Below are 18915 nucleotides of genomic sequence, written 5' to 3' on the forward strand. Positions count from 1 at the left end.
AAGAGTTGGACATGACTGAGAGTAAACCAATATAAACATAAACATGCAATTCATCTCTTCCTTTTTTGCAAAGTCAAAAATATTTTTCAGTGTATTTCTATTTTTTCGGCTTTTAGTTGGTAGTATTTTTGTTTCAATGAACATACCATGAACCCCCAACCACTAAGCAAGACACTGACACTTAGTTGTATCAGTTTATAATTCAATGTAAATGCAATTTTTAATGGACTTCATTTGTTTTTTCTTCCCTTACATTCATTCTCTGGGTAGTAAATGCATATTTTTCCCTTTGTGACTACTCCTTCTCCACTTTCTACACACGTGGTTCTTTTTGGTGAGACTGGTTGGGGACGGGGGACATGTGACCCAGGCTTGGCCAGTTGGAGTCACAGTGAAGAGCTTAGGGAAGATGCATGGTCCAAGGAAGCCAAGGAGAGTTAGTCCTTGTTCCTTTGCCAAGACTATTGGAAAAGATGTTCTCCCTGCACTGGGACTGATACACTGTTAGAACATAAGCCATTTTTGCCACTGTGTGAGTAAAGCTGCCTAAGAATGAAGCCAACATGGTAACAAGCAAAGCCAAAAGAGAAAGAGAGGCAATTTCTGATGATACTTTTGAGCCTTTGCATCCAGCTGTGACTAAACTGTTTACTGCTTGAGATTTATACTTAGTTGAGCTCTACTCATTCTAAAGTAAAAATATCCTTTTTATTCTTAAACTGGCTTAAGTTTGAGTTGTCTCATTTACTATCAGAGAAGGCAATGGCAACCCACTCCAGTACTCTTGCCTGGAAAATCCCATGGATGGAGGAGCCTGGTAGGCTGCAATCCATGGGGTTGCTAAGAGTCAGGGACAACTGAGCGACTTCACTTTCACTTTTCACTTTCATGCATTGGAGAAGGAAATGGCTACCCACTCCAGTATTCTTGGCCTGGAGAATCCCAGGGACAGGGAGCCTGATGGGCTGCCGTCTATGGGGTCGCACAGAGTCGGACACGACTGAAGCGACTTAGCAGCGGCAGCAGCAGCAGCAGCATTTACTATCATATGTGTCTTGATCATAAGACACTATATCTAATTTTATAGCATCACTGAACTTATTATACAAGAATTGTGTGGATTTTCAATAAAGCTCTTCTCGTCTACGAATCCCTAGAGATATACTTAAGTAGAAGGAATCTACCAGTTTGTTGTCAGATCTTAAATAAATCATTTAATTCTCTGTACTTCAGCTTCCTCATTTGCTAAACTGGGGAATTATACAAAGTTCTTTCTGCAGAATTATTATTCTATGGAAAAAACACTGACACAATGTTAGAGCAACTGACTGCTATTGAGGATCATAATTCTCCAACCATAAATGCTGCCATGGCATACAGTTAGTGTCAGGGGCTGGAGGAGGGGGAGGGTAGAGAAAGAAGGGGAAGAAAGTCCGATAAACTTCATTTTGGATAAACCCCAAACAGTCAAATATTTATCACAGTATCATTATTAGCTTCTTCTGTAATTGGGGGATGAGTTCCAGAAATGTGAGAACTGTCACAGGTTGTCAGATTTACCAAAGGATGAAAATAGATGTGTCAGGGGAAAAATGCATTCATAATTCAGTTTCTTCTCATCAAACTGGAGCCAAATGCCCAGTTTTCGATTGAGAGAAGCCTAAACATTTTTCAAATATGTGTTTTGAAGAGATGGCAATGCCTGAGACAAACGTAGAAAAAAGCAATGACTATTTAAAAACCTGGGCTGCTCTAAAACCAGGAGCAGTTTTAATAAAAACCAACATAATACATTAAACTAAATGTAATGACACAGTGGGTTACATTGCAACTTCAAAGAACTCAGAATGCACTTCTTTTTATCTTTCACTTAAAAAATAATCAAGGTTCCACTTCCTGAAACTTTTTTTTCTCATGTGCATGTGTTTACATGACTTCCTATTCATCCACACCTAACAAAAATCATTGCAATCTATGATGTGTTTGTGTGTTCTCTCTCAAATTTGTATTTTTAGTTTTAGGTGTTAATACACAGTGATCTGCTCATAAGACACACTGAACTTGCTCAGGCTGAATTATCCTAAAAGTTTTCTATGACTATGTTGTGATATTTGCATTGGATTTCCAAGTTGGGTAACTCAGCAATTTTCCTCCTGCCTTATTAGATTTTTCTTAAATTACAAAAATTAATGTATATTCATTGTAATTAGACAGAAAATAAAAAGTTATACCAGAAGTTCAATGTAAAATTTAATCTTCCTTCAATCTCATCTGTTAGGTCTCCATTGCTTCATGTGCAACTTTCTATATAGTTTCTGTTTATACCACATATAAACACATACATACACCGGGCTCATCCTTCCTTCCTTTCTCCCTCCCTTAGTCCTCCCTTTTTCCCCCATAGTTTTCCAAATATTGGATCCCACTATAAATCAATGGTCACAAACTAGCGGCTCACAGTCAGGGAAAATATTTTGTTGGCAAAAGATTAGGGAAATTTAACACGAACAATCTGCACACCCATTCCTCCGTGGCAATGATGTTATTGATGCTGCACAGGGTTTTTAATTTAACATGGTCCTTTCCAGTCCCTATTATTCACGCCTCTAATAATCCACCTTTTTACATTACTGGCCTATCACCTATAAGCATTTGAATTTATATCCTCCTGGTATTACTTACCAACTTGCTTTTTGGATTTAACATTATGTCATGGTATTATCGATTAGAATTAAATGCAGTTGCATATAACTGAAAATGCCAAATGATAGTGGCTTAAATCCTACCGGTTTCTCTTTTTCACATGTAAAATAAGTCTGGAAGTGTGTGGGCCACAGCCTAGATGGCACTTCAGAGTCATAAGTGACCTGAGCTCCTCCTGTTTTTCCTTTCCACCTTCCTTGGGACATGGCTTCCAGTCTCAAGCTCAGTCTATCATCCCTACTGGCTAAGAACTCTAGTCACTCAATCTTGATCTGTGTTACAGGCAGTAGAAAACTGGAGGGCAAAACACAGAATGGTGCTTCTCCTGAAACAGCCTTCTTGAAAGGCGTTTTCCAGAAGTCCTGCTCAAATACTTCCACTTAGATCTCATTAGCCATAACTTTACCACACAGCCACACCTAGCTACATAGGAGGTGGAGCAATGTCCTTGACTGGGAACATAAGCACCAGAATAAGATCCGGGTACTGCTATCAAGGAGAAAACTAACATATCAACCTCTGCTCCATATCCCTGCAGGTTAGTACAGACATATGGCCGAGACTGCCAGGGTACCCTTTTAAGTTAAAAGAAGTTTCAGCTTTAACCTGTTCACAGAGGTACTTGAAATGAAGGCTATATTTCTAACTCTTCCAAGTTTTAAATAATACTTCATGATCATAACCTTTTCTTCCTCCATCATCAGAGCTTTTTTTAGGATTCACCAAATGGGATTCCTAAGACTAACTTAAGCAAAGTTGGGGGTTTTTTTTCAGCTTATTTTTAATTGGAGGATAACTGCTTTACAATGTTGTATTGGTTTCTGCCATATAAAAATATGAATCAGCCATAAGTATATTTATATCCCTCCTGCTTGAACATCCCTGCCACCTCCTACTCCATCCCACTCCTCTAGGTTGTCACAGAGCACTGGGTTGAGCTCCCTGTGTCATACTGGAAGTTTAAGTTTTAACAGATACTGGTGGTTCACTTTGCAGGAGGCTATGGCAATTCATTTTTAAGAACTGACACTATGTTAGAGCAACTGACATACACTGTTCAATACATGTCCATTTCTTGATATATATTCTCAGCACTGGAATTTTTTTTTTTCTTTTTAAATGTTGTGAATCATGGGTGAAAAATGGTATCCATCATTGTCTGATTTGTGGTTCCCTTACTGTCAGCAATGAAAAGCCTCTTTGTCTATGTTAATTGTCCAGTTAAATTCTTCTGTAGGGAATTTGTGTTAAAACCCTTTGCCAATGTTTCTGTTGGATTATTTGCCTCGTTCTTACCATTTTGACTTCGTCATACATGATATAAATATTTTTCTAATCCCATAATTTCTAAAAAAAATCTTTAGCCACTGGAAATTTATGTAACCAAATCTTTCCATGAATAGTGATGGATTTCTACTTTTACTTAAGAAAACATCTCTTCCACTTTCAGATTATTTTCCTAAATTTTCTGATTTTCTAATATATTTTTATCTTTATTATCCAACTCATCCAGTCAGCTATTTGTTGACCACTTACTATATGCCAGGTCCTCTTCAAATTCCAGTGGGGATGTTTTCCTAGTTGGTAAAGATGGACAATAATGCAATGAACTGATATAAAACATGAGGCATTTCACCATAGAATTAAAACATGGTGATGTGGTAGGGTGAGGCGGGCTATTTTAGATTGAGTGACCAAGAAAAGCTTCTAAGAGGAGATAAGATATAAACTGATTCAGGAATAACTACTGATTAGGGGAGAAGATGCAGGTGGGAATGGCTTTGGGATGTGTGAAGAGCTGGAAGGCTGATATGGCCAATGGCTCAAAGAGAGGAGAAAAATTTGAGAGGGAGGCAGGACCAGAACACGGTGGGTTTAGCAGGCCAAAGAGAAGTAAAGATTTTATCCTACATTGAGGATTTATTTGTTTTTATATGTAATATGGTATGTGTGTAGGGGGAGTCTAACTGTCCATTTGCTTTCAAATGGGGAGAGTTCTATTTTAAATAAACTATTCATCATTTGCAGGTGGTGGTGGGAACTAGGGTGATATTCTACAGAATCTCACCCCATTTCAAACACTGTACAGATAACATTACTAAATAAAATATTTGTTCAATTGAAATTAAACATAGAACAAGTGTAATTTTTGGTTTGTGTTGTTTTGCTTTTTTTGTTTGTTTTTGTTGTTGTTTTGGATTTTGGCCATGCAATGTGGAATGCAGGATCTTAATTCCCTGACTAGGGAATGAACCCATGCACTCTGCTGTGGAAGTGCTGAGTCCTAACCACTGGATAATCAGGAAAGTCCCCATGAGTATATAATGTTTTTATCTCAGGGCTGTGACTATTCAACAAATCTTTCTAGAACTGCTTTTTAGAAACATGGTCAGAAGCAGTTTTTAAGTCATCTCGAGTTAGTACAGATCAGTCACTCAGTCATGTCCGACTCTTTGTGATCCCATGGACTGTAGCACGCCAGGCTTCCAAGTCCATCAAAAAACTCAGAGCCTGCTCGAACTCATGTCCATTGAGTCGGGGATGCCATCCAACCATCTCAGACTATGTCGTCCCCTTCTCCTCCTTCCCTCAATCTTGCCCAGCTTCAGGGTCTTTTCCAATGAATCAGTTTTTTGCATCAGGTGGACAAAGGATTGGAGCTTTAGCTTCAACACCAGTCCTTCCAATGAATATTCAGGACGGATTTCCTTTACGATTGACTGGTTTGATCTCCTTACAGTCCAAGGGACTCTCAAGAGTCTTCTCCAACACCAGAGGTCAAAAGCATTATCTCTGGCATTCAGCTTTCTTTATGGCCCAGCCCACAAATCCATACATGAGTACTGGAAAAACCACAGCTTTGACTAGATGGGCCCTTGTAAGCAAAACAATGTCTCTGCTTTTTAATATGCTGTCTAGGTTGGTCACAGCTTTTCTTCCAAGGAGCAAGCATCTTTTAATTTCATGGCTGCAGCCACCACCTGCAGTGATTTTGGAGACAAAGAAAATAGTCTCTCACTATTTCCATTGTTTCCCCATCTACTTACCATGAAGTGATGGGACTGGATGCCATGATCTTAGGTTTTTGAATGTTGGGTTTTAAGCCAGCTTTTTCACTCTCCTCTTTCATTTTCATCAAGAGGCTCTTTAGTTCCTCTTTGCTTTCTGCCGTAAGAGCGGTGTCATCTGCATATCTGAGGTTATTGATATTTCTTCCGGAAATCTTGATTCCAGCTTGCGCTTCATCCAGCCCGGCATTTCACATGTTATACTCTGTGTGTAAGTTAAATAAGCAGGGTGACAATACACAGCCTTGACATATTCATTTCCCAACTCAGAACTAGTCCATTGTTCCATGTCTGGTTCTAACTGTTGCTTCTTGATCTGCGTACAGAGTTCTCAGGAAGCAGGTAAGGTGGTCTGATATTTCCATCTCTTGAAGAAATTTTCAGTTTGTCGTGTATCACACAGTCAAAGGCTTTGGCGTAGACAATAAAGCAGAAGTAGATGTTTTTCTGGAACTCTCTTGCTTTTTCTATGATTCAACGGATGTTGGCATTTTGATCCCTGGTTCCTCTGCCTTTTCTAAATCCAGCTTGAATATCTGGAAGTTCTCAGTTCACACACTGTTGAAGCATAGCTTGGAGGATTTGAGCATTACTTTACTAGCGTGTGAGATGAGTGCAACTGTGCGGTAGTTTAAACATTCTTTGGCATTGCCTTTCTTTGGAATTGGAATGAAAACTGACCTTTTCCAGCCCTGTGGCCATTGCTGAGTTTTTCAAATTTGCTGACATATTGAGTCCAGCACTTTCACAGCATCATTTTTCAGGACTTGAAATAGCTCAACTGGAATTCCATCACTTCCACTAGCTTTGTTTGTAGTGATGCTTCCTAAGGCCTATCTGACTTCGCATTCCAGGATGTCTGGCTCTAGGTGAGTGATCATACCATTGTGGCTATCTGGATCATGATCTTTTTTGGATAGCTCTTCTGTGTATTCTTGTCACCTTTTCTTAATATCTTCTGCTTCTGTTAGGTCCATACAGTTTCTGTCCTTTATTGTGTTCATCTTTGCATGAAATGTTCCCTTGGTATCTCTAATTTTCTTGAAGAGATCTCTAGTCTTTCCCATTCTAATGTCTTCCTCTGTTTCTTTGCACTGATCACTGAGGAAGGCTTTCTTACTTCCCCTTACTATTCTTGGGAACTCTGAATTCAGAAGGGTATATCTTTCCTTTTCTTCTTTGCCTTTTGCTTCTCTTTTCTCAGCTATTTGTAAGTCCTCCTCAAGACAACCATTTTGCCTTTTTGCATTTCTTTTTCTTGATGATGGTTTTGATCACCACCTCCTGTAGAATGTCATGAACCTCTGTCCATAGTTCTTCAGGCACTCTATCAAATCTAATCCCTTGAATCTATTTGTCATTTCCACTGTATAATCATAAGGGATTTGATTTAGGTCATACCTGAACAGTCTAGTGGTTCTCCTCACTTCAATCTACGTCTGAATTTTGCAATAAGGTGTTCATGATCTGAGCCACATTCAGCTCTTGGTCTCACTTTTGCTGACTATATAGTGCTTCTCCCTCTTTGGCTGCAAAGAATATAATCAATCTGATTTCAGTGTTGACCATCTGGTGATGTCCATGTGTAGAGTCGTCCTTTGTGTTGTTGGAAGAGGGCGTTTGCTACGACCAGTACATTCTCTTGGCAAAACTGTTAGCCTTTGCCCTGCTTCATTTTGTACTCTAAGGCCAAACTTGCCTGTTACTCCAAGTATCTCTTGGCTTCCTACTTTTGCATTCCAGTCCCCTATGTTGAAAAGGACATCATTTTTTGGCATTAGTTCTAGAAGGTCTTGTAGGTCTTCATAGAACTGTTCAACTTCAGCTTCTTCAGCATTACTGGTTGGGGCATAGACTTGGATTGCTGTGATATTGAATGGTTTGCCTCGGAAATGAACAGAGATCATTCTGTAATTTTTGAGATTGCATCCAAGTACTGCATTTTGGACTCTTTTGTTGACTATGAGGGTTAGTCCATTCTTCTAAGGGATTCTTGCCCACAGTAGTAGACATAACGGTCATCAGAATTAAATTCGCCCATTCCAGTCCATTTTAGTTTGCTGATTCCTAAAATGTTGATATTCACTCTTGCCATCTCCTGTTTGACCACATCCAATTTGCCTTGATTCGTGGATCAAACATTTCAGATTCCTATGCAATATTGCTCTTTACAGCATCAGGCTTTGCTTCTATCACCAGTCACATCTACAGCTGGGTGTTGTTTTTGCTTTGGCTCCATCTGTTCATTCTTTCTGGAGTTATTTCTCCACTGATCTCCAGTAGCATATTGAGCACCTATCGACCTGGGGAGTTCATCTTTCAGTGTTGTATGTTTTTGCCTTCTTATACTGTTCATGGGGTTATCAAAGCAAGAATACTTGAGTGTTTTGTCATTTCCTTCTCCAGTAGATCATGTTTTGTCAGAACTCTCCACCATGACCTGTCTTGGGTGGCCCTACAGAGCATGGCTCATAGTTTCATTACGTTAGACAAGGCTGTGGTCCATGTGATCAGTTTGGTTAGTTTTTGTGATTGTGGTTTTCATTCTGTCTGCCCTCTGATAAATAAGGATAAAAGGCTTATGGATGCTTCCCGATGGGAGAGACTGATTGTGGGGGAAACTGGGTCTTGTTTACTGGGCGGGGGCATGCTCAGTAAATTTTAATCTAATTTTCTGTTGATTGGTGGGGCTGTGTTCTCTCTGTTTTGTCTGACCTGAGGCCAAACTGTTGACCCATGCCTCCACTGAGACTCCTGGACACTCACAGGCAAGTCTGGCTCACTCTCTTGTGGGGACACTGCTCCTTTCTCCTGGTGCACACTAGGTTTTGTTCATGCCCTCCAAGAGTCTGTTTCCCAAGTCCTGTAGGAAGTTCTGTACTAAAATCCCACTGCCCTCCAAAGTCAAATTCCCTTTGTTTTCTCCTTCCCTTTGCCCGATCCCAGGTTATAAATTTGTTTTGGGTCCTAGAACTTTCTTAATAGTGTGAGAATTTCTTCGGTATAATTGTTCTGCAGTTTGTGGGTTGTCTGCTCGGTGGCTCTACGGTCAGGCTAATGATGACCTCCTCCAATAGGGCTTATGCCACATGCTGCATTACCCAGGTCTGCAGCAGCCAGAGCTCCTGTCCTCATGTCAGGCCACTGATGACCTGTGCCTTCGTGCGAGACATGCAAACACTCAAGGGCCAAGATATGCCACCAATGAAGATATTTAAAGGAATGTGCAAAAGGCTCTGAAGGCAAGTCTGAAGGAAACCTTCTAAAAATATTTTGCATGATGGTAGCATTAAAAGAGTAACCAGATGGACCCCAAGATAACTTCTGTGAAAAGGGGGACAAACTTTAAAACTTTAGGTGTGTATAATAAGTAAAAGAGTCATTGCTTTATAATTCAAGCATATTCCTTTTGATCTTTTCATATAGTTGTTTTATAATTTGCAACATGCTTTTTAAAAATTTATGCTTTACAACAACTCTGTGAGTTACATATTCCTACCATTTTTTAAAGATGAAGAAACAGATTAGTTTAAGAAGCTGACATTCAAGTCTCTTGATTCCAAGGTCAGTGCTCTCTCTACACACTAAGCTATTTAAGGTCACACAACTTGAGAAAGGAGAAGCCACAGTTCATAGCCATCATCCCTTATGACCACTGGGGTGCATGGACATCCTGACCATTTATCTATCTGCCTTAATCAATGCTCTCTATAGATATGATTGGTCTGACAACTTGCAAATTGTCACCTGTGCAACAAGTACCCAAGTTAATTAAAAAAAAAAAAAAAACATTGTTTCCCACTTTAAAATAATGGAAATGGAGTGCTGTGAATTTCTTGGACATTTTAAGATTTAGAGACATTTGCTAAATTGATGCTAAAGAACAGGAATGACCTAGGAAATCTCATGGTAACCTGTAACCAGCATAGCAGTCAAAATTAAACAATGCTTGTGGCATTATAACTTGAGAGTCCTGAAAAGGGGTCAGAACTGGGTTTTGATCTGGACTGTGTTCCTTAGTTTCTCTAAGATATTGGGAAAATCATTTAAACTCTCAGGGCTTCTGTATCACTTAGGGCTCTTAAATTTATGCAAGTAATGGAAACTGACTGCTGTTAACTTAGGCGAACGGGGATTTATTGGAAGGATACTGTAAGATGGACAAATGCTTAAAAGGCTAGGAACTGGATTTGGAAACTGACAAGAACAAGGCACCTGGTTGACCTGAACTAATAGGAAAACCAGGGTACTAACAGGCAGCAATGAATTTAGGGCAGTCAAACAAATCCCACCCATCCACCACTGCTTTCCTTTTCATATTGATCAAGGATCATCCCCAAGAGGCCTCCTAGCTCTGACATCCTCTGCTTCTCAGTATTTGGAGAAGAGTAAGCAAAGAGCGACTGAGCTGAACTGAAGCAGGAAGAGGGATGCATATGCAAACAGGGTGGTCAGAAATGCTTTGGCCGGATATGCCTCAGAAGGTTCTGCATAGCTAAAGAAGGCTGAGCCACCACAGCGGTACAGACGCTGACCAATGTGGCATGCAGCAAGCAGGAAGTGGAAAGGGTCTTAAGCAGGCAACGCGTTTGGGTAGGTGAGTTATGAGGAACCTCCACAAATGACAGTTTTCACAAGTGCTGGAAACTGAAACACTTCTAACAAGTCACTCCCTTTACAGACAAGGGACAGGTCTTGGCTCTGAGAAAGAGACTCCAGCAGGTTTCCTCATGTCTACGGAATGAGATACAGTAACTACCATGAACACGAAGCTCATATTTGAATGTAATACACTGGTATACATTAAACAGGCTCTTGAATCAAACATTGAAAATGGGTAGCCCATGGGTCAGGTATGCTCTTCAAAAAATTAGTTACCAACAGATAAAAATACAGGTGTTTCCAACTTTTCTTGAAAAAAAAAAAAAGGGGGGGGGGAGGTTTTGGCAACACAAGGCCTACATTCTTACATAGCAACAATTTTCTACTGTCTTCTGTGGGCTCTCCATGTTGCCACACCCTCCTCATAGCCCTCTTCACTTATGAGGCTGCCTGCCTGGATCATGGGAGCATTCTAGTTTCTGAACACTGATGTAATTACTTCCATGACAACCTACCCAAGGCCAGCATTTTGGACAGCCATTTTGAGGATCTATCACTGCGGGCTTCCCTGACCAGGAGAATTTTCCTGAGTCCAAGTTCCAAACCTCTGTTCTTGAGACCCCTTTGGTAAGATCCCTTTAGTCCAGACATACTACCTGTCATACTGGAAACAATCATTTGCTCAACCCCAACCAAACCACATCTCCGTCTTCTGTCAGAGCCAATCTTCAGGCATCTGCTCTCCCCCCAAACCTTAAATACTTGATGGTGGAAAAAGCAGCAAAGAACCTTCATATACCACCTTCTATGCATAGTGAAAAAACAGAAGGCACCTGAACAAAGAACCACTTCTGTTTGACTTCTTGGAAGACAAATCTCTGAGGAAAGCTGCCCCTGAGAATTATTTATTTGTTTGTTTGTTTGTTTATTTCATATGAGTAGCTGTGGATGGGCTGGGCACTAGTGGATGGTAATGATGATGATGCCGCTTAGTAAGTCTCCTTTGTACACATCCAATCCCATCTGGATGCTACTCCTCACATTTTCTATCTCTTAATGCCAACATCATATACGCTATATAAGCATTCACTTCACTCTTAACTTTGTAGAATCCATTCCTTACAAAGCAGGCAGAACATTTCCTTAAGTCTCTGATGGATTCCAAGTTGCTTTTAGGCTAAACTTTAAGATGCTTTAAGAAGTCTACAAATCCTCGCATGATTTGATTCCTCCTTCTCTCAGGCTTTGTCTCCCATTCTGTCTTCTTCCCTGGCTCACTTCGCTTTGAACACTTAAAGACCTTCTTTAAATTTGTGGAAGAAAAAGGGCTCATTCTCTCCTCAGGGCCTTGACTCTTCTCACTTCCTGGAGGGCTCCCCTTCTTCCTCACTCTCCTCCCTATCTCCTATCATCTTCCAGCCCTCAGTTTTTAAATGCTTCCCTGATAGCTCAGTTGGTGAAGAACTCGCCTGCAATGCAGGAGACCCCAGTTTCATTCCTGGATCAGGAAGATCCACTGGAGAAGGGATAGGCTACCCACTCCAGCATTCTTGGGCTTCCCTTCTGGCTCAGCTGGTAAAAAAAAATCCACCTGCAACGCAGGAGACCCTGGGTTGGGAAGATACCCTGGAGAAGGGAAAGGCTATTCCCTCCAGTATCCTGGTCTAGAAAATTCCATGAACTGTATAGTCCATGGGGTCACAAAGAGTCAGGCATAACTGAGAGACTTTCACTTTTGTCAGAGAAGTCTCTCCTAACTTTTGTTTCCCTCCTATTCACTCACCCCTCCTCCCCATTTCTCAGCGCCCTCTGTATTATAATTTCTATTGCTCTTAATACAGTTTGTATGTTTTGCCACTAAACTGTAAACCCGGCAGTGGAGAGAACTTGTTCATTTTGTGCCTACTGAATATTAATGGTCAGCATAGTCCCTGCCCTAATAGAATGGGTGAGCAATTCTTATTTGCCAAATGAATGAAAAGCTTAAATTCCATTGCCCAGGCTGGTCTAACACCACTCTATGTTATCTTCTGAAGCAATCAGACATCCTTTCTTAGGAAAAATGTTATTTCAGTCACCTATAAGTGAATCCATATGGTTTATCAGAAGATAAACCAGAAGAGAAAAAAGCTATTAATATTATAGGTTTCCTAGGTGGGGGGAGGTCCCAGACCAACACCTAGGAACTGGGTAGAAATGCAAATTACTAGGCCCCACTCCAGACCACCTAATCAGAGAACTCAAGGGATGTAGTCCAGCATTCTGTGCTTTAACAAGCCTTCCACGGAATTCTGATGCACACTTTGAGAAGTTTAAATGTCACTGTTCTAGGCTTTCTAGTTTTTTTTTTTTAATTAAAAAGTTTGGTCCTTAATCCGTCGTTTCATCCTGCAAGTAGAATAGTACAACCTAAAACTACCCCGGAGAGTACTTTTTTCTCCTCATTCAAAGCCACCAAAGGCTTACATTCCTGTGAGGTGTGCCTTCCTCGTGGGCACAGGCCTGCCCTCCGGGTGGCCTACAATCTAACCCTTGCAGTAACACTTGTAATGTGCCACGTTGTAACAATGCGTAAGTGTAACTGAAGAAAACAAAACAAAACAAAACAGTACCAAGGCAGAGGAGCCACGGTGCAAGCCTTTGTTCCTCTCTCCTCCAACGGCTCACCCTCCGTCTGATATAGCTCTTTTCCAACCAGAAAAGGAGCCGCTCAAGATATAAAATCGGATGGGTGCCGCTGACAAGGTTTTCAATTAGGCCGTTTTCGTCGGAGCACCGGAAGATAGTTGTGGCTGTGGAATGCGATTCCATTGCTTCCTCAACCTAGCGCAGAAGTACTTGCAACGAAAAACCCCTTCCAGCTTCAGAAGGAGAACTGGAGACTCGGGCAGACCTACCCAACCCTACCTGGAGAACACCCGAAGTGGACTACCTCACCTTCGGAATGGGAGCGGCAGCCGGCGGCGCTCCTCAGTGCGCATGCTCTCTCGCCCCGCCCGCTCGGAGCCGGAAGGGGGAGCGCTCGAGGCCTAGGCCTGTCCTGGCCGGGGCGTCGGCACTGGCGGCCATCTTGGCTTCCCGGGGAAAGGCGGTGTGAGGGGAAGAAGTTGTAGGGTGGGGGCAGGAGTGAGGAGGAGGGGAGAGAGAGGGGGAGGAGGCCGCGGCGGGGCAGGGCGGGGACTGCCTGCCTGCCCGGGTTGCGGAAGTGGTAGCCGCTGACCGAGCCTGCTTCTCTCTCGCTACTGCTTCGGCTTCCCGGCTCCCCCCCAGACGGAGAGGGTGGCCCGGCCGTGGATGGTCAGATAGCTTCCACCTCCCGCCGCCCATCCCTGGCCCCAAACGGCACGGAGCAGACGGCGGCAGCAGCAGCAGCAGGCGAGGAGGAAGATGGCGGGACGGCTGCCGGCCTGTGTGGTGGACTGTGGCACGGGGTAAGGGGGCTGATGGGCGGGGGTGGGGAAACTGAGGCGGAGGCAGGAAAATGGCGGGGCCGGGAGGAGGCCGGGAGATGAATGGAGCGGCAAGGTGCTGCCGCCGGCTGTGTCAGCCCGGGCCGCGCCGGGTGGCGAGGGGTGGGGCCCGCAGTCAGGGCCTCCCTCATCCCCCGCGCTGCACCCTCTGGGAGCCGGGCGGCGGCGCGGGGCCCAGAAACCCCGGGGAGCGGCTTCCTCCGCGCCACCCCTCCCGGCCCTTCCCCCACCGCGGTGGGCAGCGCCGCCCGAGGGGCTGCGGGGACGGGCGCCTCCCCGGGGCCCGCGGTCGCGTGGGGGTGGTCTTCGAGCCCCGCACAGCCGACCCTCCTTTGCCCGGTGCCCTTTCCTGCCCGTAGGTTTGGAGACCGGGGGGAATGGAGCGCGGGGACTGGCCGGGCAAAGGAGCGAGAAAAGAGAAGCGCTCCTTGTAGGTTTTGCAAGATTGCTGTGACAACATTCTACCCGGGGTGTGGGAGGGGAAAGGGAAGAATCGGACCCTGAAAATGGGAACCTAGATCGGGGCTTTCATTGGACCACCCACCTCCTCTTCCTTTTCGACTCCCGGTCTTTTCCATCTCCCACTACGTTCCTACCGGCCAACCAACTCACATTTTAATTTGAGAGAAAGATGTCATGTGTTACTTCTCTTGCCTCAAAAAAGTCCCCCAGTGAGCAAGCGCGCTGCAACTTCCTTAGTTTTGTCAAAGCCGCTTCCTGCTTTCAGTCTTTTATACCCTTATAAGGTAGTTTTTCGTTTCCAACCTGAACACATCTTATTAGAACTTTCAAAATCAAGCAGTTTTCAAATAGGCTGAGGTACTGGTGCTAGGTATGAATTTCTGTGAACTTAAAAAGTATATTTGCGTTGCACTGAGAGGAAGGAAGTGAAGCACCCAGGAAAATTAAGTTGTATAGGTTCATTCTGTGACCGTGTCTTAAGGAGAGAAGGAAGGTAATAGAGTTGTAAAGGGAGGTACTTGCTTTTCAAGGAGTTATTATGGATCTGCAGTGTAGTTTACTAAAGTATATAACGGTGTGGAAGTGGTCGTTCCTTTTGTATTAATAGGCGTTTATAGCACACTTTATACTATCGTAGAAAATATTGCCTGTGTTTTAATGCAGAGTGACTGCTTTATGTTTCACTATTGGAAGTGTTTTCTTGTGCTTGTGAATGCTGTGCTGATACATGATTACTTCTCCAATTCCCCCAATTTTGGACGGAGTTATGAGAAGTAGATTGTCAGCCTTTCCCTTCCCTTTTTACTCTTTAGCGAACTATTGTTACTTAAAGGATGGTATACTCCTCACTCAGTTTGTTCTGTGTGAAATTTCTCTATAATCCTCATGATCATACCTTTATGAAAGTGTGGCAGTTTGTAAAATCCCAGCCGTGCAGAAGGAAATAACCGATTTATTAATATAATAATAAACCAGTGTTGTTTAGCCATGAAACTTCTATGTAGATTTTTGATGGATAGGTGATTATTTTTCTTAATCCAGTTTTATTTGCTTGAATCAGTATTTTTTTTTCCCGCCTTCCTTCTTAGTCCAGTTGGGGAGTAGTTTTATGTTTAGGGTCAGTTTTAAAATTAGATTTGGCAGCTTGACTGAGAAAGAATTTTCAAGTATGTTTTGTTACAGTGAAAAATATTGCTACATAGTTAATATTCTATGCTTTAGTAATTATTGCCTTGTCGATAAAATTAGTGTAGATAATTGTTGCCCTAATGGTAATATCTTAGGTAAGGTGTTAACTTTTTCTCATTTAATTTTTTCCCTTTTGAAATCTTGATTACGTTTGAATTAGTATGCTGGGTATTTCTTTGAGGTTAACTATCCTTAAGTGTCTTTCTGATAGGGCAGCTTTGAATTTAAAACACAGACTGAGTTACCATGAGGTGTGGGGGAGGGGGTTCAGTCTGTACTTAGGATGCTGCCCAGTCTTGGTTGTTGAGCTGTGTCCGACTCCTTGCGGCCGGGTGGACTGTAGCCTGCCAGGATCCTCTGCCCATGGAATTTTCCAGACAAGAATACTGGAGTGAGTTGCCGTTTTCTACTCCAGGGGATTTTCCCCACCCAGGAATCGAACCTGTGTCTCCTGCATTGGTAGACAGATTCTTTACCAGTGAGCCACCTGGGAAGCCCCTTGTACTTAGGATATTTTTGCTTTAATGATCAGTTATTAATTATATTACTACATTAGTTTTATCTCATAGGGAGAGGTTGTGTTAGCTGGACAGTCATGATTTAAATGAAACTGATCTAAGAATTCTTCTTACTTTCTTTTACCATCTGTCACTGTCTGAAATTCCACCTTTAGAGATCCGTTTATTTATTTGTTTATTTTTAATTTGATTGCCCATGCGGAATGTGAGATGTTAGTTCCCTGAGCAGGGATCGAACTCTTGCTCCCTGCTTTGGAAACTCAGAGTGTTAACCACCAGGGAAGTTCCAGATATATACTTATTGTGGTTTTCAGAAGGCATTTTGGTCTTTGTTGTTGCCTATTAGTACAAATCCTGGAAAGTTACACCTTCAACTTTAATAGCATATAGAAGATAGCTCATTGAAATTGGACCTTTGATAAACACATGTAAATAAGCCCTTAATAGAGAGTTTTATGTTCCAGAGTACTGTAGTTTTCCAGATGCAAATTATGCACCTACAATGTGTGTGTTCTTTTGTACTTTAGAGAATGCATTCATCAACCATAATTACCCATTTACATAAGTGAAAAATTATAGTGAGTTCAGGTACTTATTCCATTTCATTATATAAGATAAGCAAAAGGTGATGAAAAGAATGGCCATCTATGAAATTTGGTGGGCTTAGGTAACAAAAGTTGTAAAAGTTAGGAAACAATGACGTTTAATCCCCAAATTTAGAGATCCTCCAGTGATCCTTTATTTCAGCATAAGGTAAAGAATCACCTAAGCACAGATCATAAAAGAAAGTAACGCCTTTTAAAAAGAATTCAGAAAAAAATACTTCTTTCATATTGATACCATGTCTACATACTTTTGGGTGGAATCTGTATTGGGATAGTAATGTAAAATAAAATTTGGGAACAGATTATTATTGGTAGAGTGGGTTGCTTACGAACTAAGGTGCGGACTCAAATGGGCTACCAGTGGTGAGGAAAACTTTTTTTTAAGCATTTAAAAAATATTGTAATACTTGTAAAGTTAAGACTATCCTAAGTTATCTTTTGCATATTTTCCCCCAGAATTCTTCAGCATTCAAGCCATATAGAGGAACTGCTTACATGCTTTTATTTTGTTATAGCTTGTTTGCAGAGCTGTGCATTGTGAAATTTCTTTCCCCTTTAATGTCTTTTCTTTTTTTTCCCTAATAAATACTGTATTGGTAAATTATTTCCATTAGGAGAGTTGTTATAGTCTTATTGTACATATATCCTAGAGCTCTTGGATATATTTGGATTTAGAATCAATTAAGCAGTTTTCCTAGTTGAGTTAAACTTCTTGGTCATCTTGAAATGTAAGCACAAGTATTTTGTTGGAGTTGGTGGTTTGTCTTATAGTACATTCTAGCTAGTGCTCATGTTTGAGAGCAGTGAGGAAGAGCTGAGTGGGTGGAAGAAAATATAATTGGGAAGTCCATGTTTCTTACATAAATTCTGTATGTAATATGTAACAATAATGCTATTTTTCCAGTTGTCTTGAAGAGCAGAAGCAGTCACAGTATCTAGTTGTTACCAAAACATTCATTAAAAGTCTTACTACTTCATGGGTCTTGTTTTGCATGCTGTTTGAAGTAAACATAACAGACATGGCTCCTGTTGAAAAGTCAGATTCTTACTTGGTCTTGTCTAAAATCTTTTCTTTCCTTTCCTTCCAGTCTTCTTCTGCCTGCCAATTTTGTGTTGGAATATTGACTTTGGATTGGGTATATGTTGTATCTAATGAACTTTTCAGCCTTATTGTTAAAGAGTTTGGAAATTTTACTTTTAAGCACAGAAGGGAAAGATCCACTAGTGGAGGATCTGTTGGTCAGGCTTTTTACTTAACTTATTTAATCTTGTGATAGCTATTTTTACCTCATCTTACAAGTGAGAAAATAGAATAGAGAATTTACTTTTTGATATCATGTAGTTAAGTGTAAGAGTTGCTATTCGTATTTAAGTTTATTATTATTATTTTTTTGGTATTTAAGCCCCATGTTCTCTCTGTTAATACTGTGGGGACTCTTCTTAGGAACTGTGTATGTTGATTATTTGTATTAGTAAAGTTAATTCTATTCTTGCTTAAAGTAATCTTATTAAAAAAAATCCTAGCCCTACTAATTCGGAGAAGGCAGTGGCACCCCACTCCAGTACTCTTGCCTGGAAAATCCCATGGATGGAGGAGCCTGGTAGGCTGCAGTCCATGGGGTTGCTAAGAGTCGGACACGATTGAGCGACTTCTTTCACTTTTCACTTTCATGCATTGGAGAAGGAAATGGCAGCCCACTCCAGTGTTCTTGCCTGGAGAATCCCAGGGACGGGGGAGCCTGGTGGGCTGCCATCTATGGGGTTGCACAGAGTCAGACACGACTGAAGTGACTTAGCAGCAGCAGCAGCAGCCTTACTAATTAGAGAAATCTTTCTGTGCAAATCTGACTTACTTTAGATTTTTCTTTTTCTGGATATGTGAATTCCCTGACTTAATTTTTTTGTCACTTTTAGAAATGATTAAATTTAATCTCCAGAAAAAATTTACGCCCCAGGTTTTTTTAATCAGGAAATACTAACAGCTAACATTTACCAAGAATTATGTGTCAAGCGCTGTGCTAACTGTTCTGTGTTATCTCCTTTACTTTTCATATTGGCTTGAGAATTATTACCTCCGTTTTTAGACTGGAAAATGTAGGTTTAGAGACGTTAAACTACTTGACTCAAGGTATTGTAGCAAATACCTGTGGTAGAGACACTGTACTATGTAAGTCTCCTTACATAGAGGATGAGCTTTTGACAATTTTGAATCATTTTGATATTTTTTAAAAGAGAAATATATATTGTTAAAAAGGCAGAAAGCAGTGTAACTTAAGAATTACTTGCACAGGTGGAAAAA

General features: G+C 41.5%; 1 protein-coding gene and 1 long non-coding RNA gene across 11 annotated transcripts in view; one reads left to right on the forward strand and one right to left on the reverse strand.

Moving 5' to 3' along the window:
* Positions 1-14516, reverse strand: part of LOC114113196 (uncharacterized) — a 121355-nt gene extending 106839 nt beyond the window's left edge. For 6 of the 10 annotated variants that reach the window (XR_009599373.1, XR_009599368.1, XR_009599366.1 and 3 more), the window contains exon 1: positions 13311-14465. This is a non-coding gene — a long non-coding RNA (uncharacterized LOC114113196). Of the gene's footprint in view, positions 1-13310 lie in introns of all 10 variants that reach the window. The other 4 variants (XR_009599371.1, XR_003588240.3, XR_009599367.1 and 1 more) reach the window with 2 other exon arrangements.
* Positions 13547-18915, forward strand: part of ACTR3 (actin related protein 3) — a 53162-nt gene continuing 47793 nt past the window's right edge. Inside the window, exon 1 of the mRNA XM_015093450.4 lies at positions 13547-13804. Within this exon, the coding sequence (XP_014948936.2) occupies positions 13761-13804 (44 nt within the window). The 5' untranslated portion in view covers positions 13547-13760. The remainder of the gene's footprint in view (positions 13805-18915) is intronic.

The sequence above is a fragment of the Ovis aries genome, chromosome 2, assembly GCF_016772045.2.
Source record: "Ovis aries strain OAR_USU_Benz2616 breed Rambouillet chromosome 2, ARS-UI_Ramb_v3.0, whole genome shotgun sequence".
NCBI classification, from domain to species: Eukaryota; Metazoa; Chordata; class Mammalia; order Artiodactyla; family Bovidae; genus Ovis; species Ovis aries.